Source organism: Porites lutea, chromosome 4 (genome assembly GCF_958299795.1).
Source record: "Porites lutea chromosome 4, jaPorLute2.1, whole genome shotgun sequence".
Classification (NCBI taxonomy): domain Eukaryota; kingdom Metazoa; phylum Cnidaria; class Anthozoa; order Scleractinia; family Poritidae; genus Porites; species Porites lutea.
Genome location: NC_133204.1, coordinates 43,897,017 through 43,908,073, shown reverse-complemented (window position 1 = coordinate 43,908,073; position 11,057 = coordinate 43,897,017). Strand labels below are relative to the sequence as shown.

Below are 11,057 nucleotides of genomic sequence, written 5' to 3'. Positions count from 1 at the left end.
CTGCAGGAAATCCCCGACTTGTCGGCCCTAAGTGACAGCCCTGATAAATCTTACAGTCAGATAAATTAACAGCTAACACCTGATATTCAGTTTAGTCAAACTCTATGAAAATTTAATGCAAGAAGTTATAAGATATGTTGGGTTGAACCTTAAAAAAATAGTAGAGGGAGAATGAACCTGTGGTCAGGGTTTTTTGAAAAGATCGAGAAAAAAATAATGCCTGAGATATTTTTTCCAAGCCACCAACCGCTCCCTGCTTTAAATAAATTATATCTGGTTGACCTGTCGTCAAGGCATGAAAGATGTCTGCTGCCAAATACCTTTGTACAGTGATTACTTCCAGGTTCTTGGTTTTTTTCATGTGAAACCCGTAGGCTGCTTTACCATTGTGAACAAAAGGTAACAATCTCTTCAATAAGTGGCACCTGTCTCAACTAGGTCAGGTTCTAGGGTTTAACTTTAAGCACCCATTAGCCCCTTATACCCAGTTTTTTTGCTCATTCTGCTGTTGAATAAACTCATTCTATTTTTAGTGGTGGAACAGGCTCAACTGCCATAATTTTATCGAATGATGGAAAAATTGTTGGCCGTAGTACAGGACAGGGCACAAATCACTGGGTACGTAACAAGAACAGCAGTTGTCAGTTGCACCTTGCTGTTGGGTAATTTGTTTGGTGACACTAAGTTACGGGATGTTTTATCATTACCATAGAGTTATATCCTCAGATAAGAAACATTCCTGAAAAGGGCTCCTCTTTTGGCTTTAGATTCAGGGGGTGTTGTTGTCATCGGTGATAGGGTAGGGGGTAGCCTAGTCCCTAGGCCTCATTATTCCAAGCGGCCAAATCTTTTCGGGTCACGTGGTCCTAGGTAGGGGGTTTGGTTAGTGAGAGTGCTACAATATTGACTAAAATGACTGTTGTTATTCTTCAAGCCAAGAATTAGTAATGGAAACTATTTTGCTTGAATTCATTTCAGAACAGTGATTCTCCTTAGTGGTGAAGATAAATCTGCGAGCCAATTGTTTTGCCTGCAAAACAATTTTGATTTCTTTATAGTGACACCTGTCTCTTGTGGGGGTGTTTCTCCATTTCAATGTATAAATGGGCACATTGTCATTGTGTTGTTTCCATTGAAAAGAGACTTCCCACACATTTATGTTCTATCTGAGAGTTTCACAATATGGCCCTAGCCTGAATTCTGTTTCTAGGTTTCAGTCGAATCAAGGACCTAAACACATTCCTTTGACACTTGCCAGATAGGATGCTAGTTATAGGTTATACCCTTAGTTGCCAATGTATACCCAACTGGTAACATTGTTCCTGCCAGTATGATTATAATATTGAAAGGCACTCAGCAAAAAATAATGATAGTGGGGATAACTTTTTGGCAATAAAGTATTCCATATACAGTGGACAGTGGCAGTATTCCCTCGGGAAGAAAGTACTTAATCATATTAACTCACACTAGATATTTCTCTACATCATTTTCTTATGTCACCACATGCACAGCTGATTGGCTTAGAAGAATGTTTACGAAGAGTCAATGAGATGGTGGAAGAGGCTAAAAAGGCTGCAGGTATTGATATCAACAAACCATTGGCTTCCCTGGTAAGTTTAGTCAAATTGACTTAGATAGAAAAAAATTCTTAATGACAATAAGAATTTGCTCATACGCATACCACTCCCCTTTTTTTAACCAAATGAATGGAAAAATTCTGTAGTGGATTTACCTAGGTTTTTTCATCTTTATTGTTCTGAATCATTTTTATCATAATTATTTCGATCATGACATCTTTCAACCGCTCTGGAGAGTGATGGCTGTTACTCTGCCCCTTCACTTAGTCTTATTTGCCATCACCACTCTTTTGAGATTGTCGAGAATTTTTAAATACACATTTGTACAACCCGGCTAAACAGTTATGTCATATTAACTATCTAATATACTGGTATCATTATATGTCAAGAGCCTTATACCTGACTTTGCAAATCAAGTCTGTCTTCCATTTTTTCAGGGACTTTCACTGAGTGGCTTGGAGAAACAAGAAATCCAAGAACAAGCAGTGTCTTTGATGATGACAAAATATCCTAACTGTAGCAATAAATATCACATGTGTTGTGATACTGTTGGTGCCATTGCTACATCTTCAGATAAAGGTAGTTTAATTAACAGTATCATTATCACTATTACTAGAAATACGTTATTGCAAAAATCTCACAAAGCTATAAAGGGTCAGCAATGAGAATAAACGGAAACAAGCCATTATTGTCAACAAGACAACTGCAAGGACTGATCAACCATCTGTTCACGTTGTTTGTTCTGCAGTCCTTGCAGTTGTCTTTTTGACAAAAAATTTATACTTAAATTTTGACTTTTGACTGATTGTGATCTTTTTTTATGCATGTTGAGAAAGATTGGTTTTACACAGTTTTCTGCTGTGGTCTTGCACCTTAACTTTACACTATTATTATTATTATTATTATTATTATTATTATTATCATTATTATTATTATTATTATTATTATTATTATGTTATCTACTTTAGAATGGTGTGGTGGTGTTGTCTATACATTGTAAAGCACCATGAGCTCAAGATATGAGTACTATATAAATATAGTTATTATTATTACCATCATCATCATCATCATTATTATTATTATTATTATTATTATTATTATTATTATTATTATTATTATTATTATTATTATTATTATTATTATTATTATTATTATTATTATTATTATTGTAATTTCCAAAAGATTGCAGTTAGGAGATGAGTAACTCTGGAAAGTAGGGGCACTTTCTGTTCTTTTATACCCTTCCCCTTTTGATACCTGTCACATAGGAGCTGGATAGACTGCTTTCTGTCACTATGCATCCAGCCAGGGTAGGATGATCGTAGAATGAAGATTTTGTGTTACAAGGTTATTATCCCTGTAGAATCCACTGACCACCTTTGGGGTTAGGAGAGATCACAGAGGCTCTGTGTGGTGGGGTAATGTTCTTCAATCCATGTTGGACTTCTCATTATCCTGGGGGAAAGGTTAAGCATCACTGAGCTAGGGAGAATAGTTCTGGATAGATTAGTATAGAATACAATGGAATAATTAAAAAAAAAACAAACAAACGCTTTTTTGAACTGGGGACACTTGATTTAGAAAAAGCCATGCAAATATACATGTAAGTACTGTTTTTAACTGTTCAAACTATGATACTGTCCAAGTCTTTGTATTCAATGTGCTTATAATGGAATGTTTAAGCTGCGTTTTTTTTCCTACTCCCTACACCTAACTCTTCCATTTCTTCCCCTTCACAACTTACCATCTGTTCACGCTTAATCTTTCACCTTTTCTTCCCTTTTTCCCTTGCTCGCATGCTGAAGATCTTAAAATTAAAGTGTACATTTTATTTCACCTTTTTCAGGTGGCATAGTGTTGATATCAGGAACTGGCTCCAACTGCCAGATGTTGACTCCAAGTGGCAAAACGTTTAATTGTGGTGGGTGGGGTCACTTGATGGGGGATGAAGGCTCTGGTAAGTTTACTAGGTCTAGCGTATACCAGTGACATTTTACTGAAGTTAAAGTCAGGGTTCTGTCAAACTCATCGTTAGCGACAGAATTTCCGCTTTGTAAATGACATAATCACAGCGTTGTGATTTTACCATATTTGATTGTATAATAAATCAATAAGCGATTTGGGCTTTCAAAATATATATAACGAACTCCTAAGTGTCGTTCTTCGTCAGGCCGAAACACCATCTTTGATCTGCAGAATTCTTGATCATGAGAACTCGGCCTCAATCGATAACTTTTAACTACTTGCTGATTAGCAACAGAAATGAGGTAAAGTTCAGGGCCCAGTTGTTAGAAGGCCGATTAGCGCTTAACCCAGGGTTGAATTTTAACCCAGGTTTCTTTCTCTTTTGTTCAAAAGCATTTTCCCAGATAATTTTCTCTATTCTTTTCAGAGCATTGGTCCAACCATCAAAATTGTATACAGAAGAATGAAACTGAATTGGCTTGTTAAGTGTTCGTATTTGAACTCCAATTTCACACTAACCCTGGGTTATCTTTACCCTGTTTTTAACAACCCGGCCCTGAAAAAAAAACAGACTTGGAAATCCAAATTCGTAAGATCGCTTTCAGTACATCAACCAACAAAATTACAATTAGCTTACAAGTTTAAGCTAATTTGCATAGTTTCTTTCCTTTGAAAAGTTACTCTTGAAGCAAGTCTCTCGTCAGAGCATTTAGTGCGTAATGTTTTCGTTTTCTTTCTACAATAGCATGGTGGATAGCCTACAAAGCCGTCAAGACAGTATTTGATGCTGAGGATGGATTGGTTCCTTCGCCGTATGATATCAGCTATGTTAAAAGAACCGTTTTTGAATATTTCAAGGTATAACTGTGGTATGAAAAATAGAAACCTTTAGTTTCGAGGATGAAGACGACCACGAGAATGCGATTTGACTGAAAGTTTTATTTTCGCGTATTCTCAAAAAATAGACTTAACTTTACGACGCCTGAGACGTTCAACTCAATGTTTTATGGAAGACAACAATTTTCCTTTCTCTATTAAATGAACTTGGATAGAGTCCTAAATAATTTAATTCCGGAAAAATTCACCTGCATTTCACAAATTGGCCAAGTCTTCATAAGCGTGATATAGTTTGAAAGAGCGCAATTTTAGTTTTTTGCTTGTCGTTGTGGTAGCTTAAGCTCACTAATAATTTGTATCCCAGCCTCGTGTTTTATAAAAAAATAACCTAAACGACAAAACCACATTGTGTTTGGCATGACATGAATTCCACGGGCACTCTAATCATGAAATAACTTAGAGCAAGAGCCATAGAAAGGTTAGAACGGAGTGACACATATTTCATTTAGTCACTAGGACACTCGATTGAGTACTTGTAGGATTAAAAAAAAGCTGAAAACTTTATCCGAATCAGTGATAGTACATCAAGTTTCCTAAATGATAAAATTGATTAGTCATTGTAATTGTATGCGTTTTCAAAGAGGTAATGAAATAAAATGGTGTTAACTTTTTTTTTCCACAGATAGACAATTTATTTGGAATGTTGGATCATTTGTACGCGAAATTTGAGAAAGCGCATTTTGCAGGACTCTGTAAATCTATAGCTGTTGGTAAGTCATAAGTAACCTTCCTGCCTTGTTGCCAGTCCTTCATGATCTCTTTAATTTATCCTGAGCCTTTGCTTGCGCGCACACGTCTGCTTTACTCCAGGGTTCCTTTTTACTGGTAGTGCTGACTGTGAAAGATAGATATTTGTTGGCTTCACACTAGATCTTCAAGTATGATGTAAGTGTACTTGGAACCTACAATGTACTTTGAGTGTGAAGGGGTAAATTGTACCTACTTCATCTTTACTTGGTGATCATGAAAACGTTGCCTAGTTTTTAAGAAGCCGAAGTTCGCCGCCAAGTATGGTCTACACCACACTTGAGAACACACTTGACCAATAACAAAATGGAAACCATGCGCACGATTTGCACGCGCAGCGGTACCAAGATTCTAATGAACGGAGAGATTGACGGCTTTTGCTTCAAGTAATATACTTTGTCAACAAGTATGGGGCCATGTTCTCTACAGAGCGACTTAAGATTTCCAAGTGCACCTGAATCAAGTGCTTACTTGAAATCAACTTAGCTTTCAGTGTGAAGCCAAGTATTGTTTTGCATGCAGTCAGTGGGAAGGGGTGGGGCTTAGAAAATGATCGCCAAGTGAAGCTGTACAAAACGGCTAACAACCTCCCTTCAACCTTGTCTCGCCGTAGTTTGACAGGCCTAAAATTAAGCCAAACGTCTTCATCCTTTGACCCTTTTTAGTTTTGTCTTTTGATGGTTTGTTGCCGTAATAATTTTCAGGGGCAGCCGAAGCCAAGGATCCACTTTGCCAGCATCTGTTTTTTCAAGCTGGTGAAGTTTTAGGAACCCACATCAGGACTGTTGTCCAGCACATGGATAAAGTGAGTTTTTTAGTTACATTCTATTGTTCTTCATGGCCCCTTTCCGACCTTGATGCATTTCATTTTGTAAAGCAATTGTATAGATCATAGTCATAAATTTGTTCTTTTTCATTTTAGTTGATAATCTAGTTCACTACTACGTTGGACACAATCTTCCTGGTTTAGGCGACAGCACTACCATTTTTCATTATTTACGAACACGTGCAATGCTTAGCCAGCATTTTTCGATTCTTTCATTCAGGGAAAATGTTCACTCAAATCAAACAAACTCTATAATGCATTTTACTTCCTTTCTTCTATACTCCTCAGTCATGTAGGGCATACATAGTAAAAGTACGTTCTCATTCTACCCGAAGAAAATAGACGTTGGTACCAAAAATGGGAAAAAAATGCGTTACAGTAAATATGTTGAACGGTGTTTTTGTAGACAGCACGCGCGAAAATTCTTCTAATTGTTCGCAAAATACAAAATTACCATGTACTTGGTAAACTATCCGAGCGTATCACACTCCAAAACAGTAAGGTGTTTTTAATTCAAAATTTTCAGGAATGCCAAGAAGCGCTGTTGAATGCAGAAAAAGGTCTAAGAATCACGTGTGTTGGTGCAGTGTGGCAGAGCTGGGCCCTTCTAAGGGATGGTAAGGTTGTATAATCTAGAAGCTTCAAGGTATTATCGACTTGACGTGATGGATTTATGGAAGCAAATTTGCTATTAGTAAGGCAAACCACGCCGAAGCATCTCGTGGATCCAACTAGATACTACATGTAGGATCACAGGGCTTCCAGGTTTAATTGGCATAAACGTCACCAGTGCCGACATTAGGCTTGGATATATTCTCCGGGCAGAATTTCGAGCAGAATAAGCGATTTTTGAGGCGAGCAGAATTTAAGCAGAATAAGGGAATACCAGCGGCACTTGTGATATGCGTAACAGTTGTAAGAAAAATTTAAAACTAAATAAAAAACAAATGGAGAATACTTTGTGATTAATTTGATTATTTAATAGCTACAAAGCAGTCGCATTAAAAGTAAGATGAATTACAATTTTGCTACGCATAATGAATGTCTAATTAGTTTTTAGGGGTTAGGCTCAGGCTCCCATTTATATTTCGGAGAAGAGCAGAATTCGAGCAGAATAAGGGTGTACGAGCAGAATTTTGAGCAGAATAAGCGATTTTTACGAGCACTGCCGGCAGGCAGAATAAGCAATTTTATGAGCAGAATCTATCCAAGCCTATAGCCCACATCTTTTCTGAGATTTCTGGAATCCATCAGGAAATTGAGCAGTTTTAATTTTCAGCGGACAAAAACGCTGTACCAGAATAATTTAACGAATATTGCATTCTTTTTTACATTTTCCAAGGGCTAAAGAGGTAATTAGTTATTTGTAATAACACCAAAGAAAATTTCTCATGGGAGTCCGAGAAAATGAATGTCAAATTTCACAAGAATTGCGAAAACACAGGTAAAATTCTGAAAATTTCATGTGTAAGATGTAATTTTGTGAAATTTGACATTCATTTTCTCGGGCTCCCAACCGAAATTTTCTTTGGTGCTACTATAGATACCTAATTTCATCTTTAGCCCTTGAAAAATGTAAAAAAGAATGCAATATTCTTTAAATTATTCTGGTACAAGGTTTTTGTCCACTGAAAATTACTCAATTTCCTGATGGATTCCATCTTAAACAGCATATATTTTTGGCGGGCGTGGTTACAAAATGTTGGGTAAAACGTGCAAAATTTTAAAACATAAACCGCACTTTTACTGACTGTAATTTTTTGTCACTTCTTTGTAGGTTTCTTAGCTGGATTAAGATGTTCTCAGGGCAACACTGCTGTTCAAGTTGAACGCTTTACGTTAGTTAAGTTACGTGAAAGTTCTGCTGTTGGTGCGGCTGCTCTAGGAGCCAAAACCGCTGACCATCCGCTGCCGATAGACTATGACTCCATGGTGAACGAATTTTTCTGTCACGTTTTCCAGTAATAGGCACGTGTTATTTCACTGTAATTTTATGGTTAGGGACAACAAGGAACGGCCTTGTCAGCCGGCTTGAACGTCTAGCATGAGTGGACATTTCTTTAAGGAGAACATCAATGGCTGGTTTTGCATGGCTGAATGTAAGGTATCTGTTAAAATACCAAATCTGTTAATCGCGCCAAATAACCATAGAATGTTTTATCAATAAAGAAAAGGTACGGTTTTATTTGCAAATATAATCCCGTGCGGGCATGTAGACTGTGTTTTTGATGTTTCTGATTTTTGTTTTTTAAAGCACTGGTCAGTTAAATTAGTTCGACAAGACTGCAGAGCGGGATATCAAAAGTTCATACCGAGATCTGTTTGCCATTTGCAGTCTTGACCATACTCTTTTATGACAACAATGTTTTAGCGATCATATCTTTTGTCACTTTCTATCATACTGTCTCTTCTTTGCGTCTTTCCGAGTTCATTGCAATGTGTCATTCTTACTGACCCGGTGTAGGCAATCGATAAAAATCGGTATCGATAAAAATCGATAGCAATCAAGTGATTTTTATCGATTGATAACGGAAATTGGTGAAAATCGATAAGTCAAATTGCTGTGTCAAATCGATATTATCGACTTTTCATGGTCTTAACGATTTATAACGGTAAGTCCGACATTGTTGTTTTTTGGCAACAGTTAAATAGTACAGCTGAGAAAACACATCCACGAGTAACAACTGATCAACAAACATGAAAATAGGAAATGTGGAAACTATTACAGACACAAGGTTCTCTCTAAAACCGTGACCCTTTTGTACATAATAACAAAAACGGTTCGGTTTAATTACTTTCGTAGTTATCGCAGGCAAGTACCACGAGAAATAATAATACAACCTTACATAACAGATTTCTCAGCCTGAATTTCAGACATCCTCTAGAGTCGAAGGGATGCCATGGAATTCAGGCTAAAAGATTTCGCTAGATAGCTTTTCACCGTTTTCCGTTATCAATCTATAAAATCACTTGATCGCTAACGATTTTTATCGATTTCGGGGTTGCAAATCGTGAGGAAAAAACTGGGCGCTTACAAACCTGGCCAATATCGGCCATCAGAAGAAGACTTTAAAGCGGGTTTAAAGAAAAGATAAGATTTTTTTAAACTTTTTTTAAAAAAAGTGATAATTAATTGTTTGATCATTCGACTCTCAATTGCAACTCAATTGTCAACAAATTCACTGTTTGCGTGAAGTCAGTTTTCATTTTTGGTTGAACAGAAGAACAGATGTATCTTCCAATATAAATCGATGGAATCGGTAAAATCTAGATAAATCGATAAACGAAACGAGTGTGTCATCGATTTCTGCCGATTGATCGATACAATCGATATCAATTAAATCAGATTTACCGATTTTTATCGATTTATCGATTGATAAATCGATACCTATTTACTCCGGGTAGTGAGTAATGTTAAGCTTCTAGGGTTTGACTTGCTTAATAATTGATAACAAATTATAATCATAGAAATAAAAATAATAATGATAATAATAAGAATTCTTCATTAATCAAGTAAATCGCACTTCTATACTCTACCCCTCAACAACAAAACTATCCTTAACTAATTCAGGCGTTTTAAGTAAGTCTATTCGGATAATATATTCACAACTTTTAAAAATGTTTAAAAAGGATTTCTTCCTACGTATCAAAAATGTACAGTTGAAATACGTGTCATCAAAGGCGCAAATTAACAACACTGACTATATTATTAACGATAATATAATGATAATGATAATAATGATAACAATAATAGTAATAATAAAAAAAATAATAATAACAATAATAAAAATGATGATAAAACTTTGTTGGGGTAGCACAAATTACAGTGTGGCCCAAAGAATTATTCGAAGCGTCTATGCATGATGCTTATTAAGGAATTATGCAGATTTCTAAGGTGAGATGTGAAGAGTTACAAAGTGACTGAAATGAATCTAGGCTGACGTTTCAAGGAACTAAAGAAGCGACGCACTAACACGATTTCAAAAAGGTAAATCTCGTTACTTGTCTTAAGCATTGCTTGTTTGATCAGTGATTTTTAACTTGCATACAAACCCATATATTTTACAATCAACAGGACCACCAAAGTAGCTTGGGAGATTTAGAGATTCCTACAGCCCGGACCTCAATGTTCAGGAACAGTTTTGCATTCACTTGTGCATGGATTTGGAATGGACTTCCAGAACATGTGAAAGAGCTACCATCCGTTAGCGCCTTAAAAAGAAAATTAAGACTTTCAACTTTGCATCGACAACACCGTTGTAAATACTATGGTACTTCTTTATTATATTACAAATTTTAAGTGTTGTTACACACGGCTTCTAGCTAGAACAGATTTCCATTGTATACACATATGTAAATTTCATAAGATTACCATGTTTAAATAAAGTTTTTCTTCCTTTCTTGGGTGCCCTGTAACCCTTATAATGCACATGTTAACTTTATCTTCGTTTTTTAAATTACCGTATTTTGAATCTTTTTTATCCGCAGTTAAAGTCAAAGAAGATAAAAAGAGAGACCTTTATTTCTTTCGTTTGTTTTCGAAGACTCGAATGCTCTTGGTGTTTCACTCGAACGAGATCTCCTGTAGGTTTGGAATTGGCCGAGGAACTCTCTAATGGCCGTTCTACCTTCTGGTCAGTGAATTGCATAAAGTGTAGACGATAGTATATACGTCAACCGAAGAATTCTCACTGTAACGAGTAACAATCTCCTCGAGTTGGCTGCGTTCGATGCCTTGAGATGGGTTCACAAGTTTCTGGAAGTTTAAATATTTTCACACATAATTTAACGAATGTGTAGTTTTAATGGATAGCTAGAAAAAGTAATGCATTTCCGACAACGAAAATGCTCGGTACTAACTAATTCTTGCTATTCAGTTTGTTTGCAAAGAAACAGCTAAAACGTCTTCTTGATGGGAATAGTTTGCCTTGTACCAGCGCTTTTTTTCTGACTTGTTAACTCGCAAATGGTTTTCAGTCTCGCGGAGGACCAGAAATATTCAATATATTTTTAGATGCGCTGCGCTTCGCTGTTGAACCCGGGTC

At 36.4% G+C, this 11,057-nt stretch overlaps 1 protein-coding gene across 1 annotated transcript; it reads left to right on the top strand.

Moving 5' to 3' along the window:
- Window positions 1-538: 538 nt before the first annotated feature.
- On the top strand, window positions 539-8,223 carry LOC140935820 (N-acetyl-D-glucosamine kinase-like). Its single transcript, XM_073385385.1, has 9 exons — window positions 539-618; window positions 1,512-1,610; window positions 2,015-2,156; window positions 3,424-3,534; window positions 4,288-4,400; window positions 5,062-5,149; window positions 5,891-5,991; window positions 6,539-6,629; window positions 7,790-8,223. The coding sequence occupies exons 2-9, from the start codon at window positions 1,551-1,553 to the stop codon at window positions 7,975-7,977; spliced, it is 894 nt and encodes a 297-aa protein (XP_073241486.1). The 5' UTR covers window positions 539-618; window positions 1,512-1,550; the 3' UTR covers window positions 7,978-8,223.
- Window positions 8,224-11,057: the final 2,834 nt, after the last annotated feature.

Excerpts from the sequence above, each read along its gene's own strand:
- LOC140935820 (XM_073385385.1), top strand. The coding sequence starts at position 1,551 with ATGGTGGAAGAGGCTAAAAAGGCTGCAGGTATTGATATCAACAAACCA. Across the intron at positions 1,611-2,014 it reads ACAAACCATTGGCTTCCCTG|GGACTTTCACTGAGTGGCTT; the intron begins GTAAGTTTAGTC and ends CCATTTTTTCAG. Across the intron at positions 5,992-6,538 it reads TTGTCCAGCACATGGATAAA|GAATGCCAAGAAGCGCTGTT; the intron begins GTGAGTTTTTTA and ends CAAAATTTTCAG.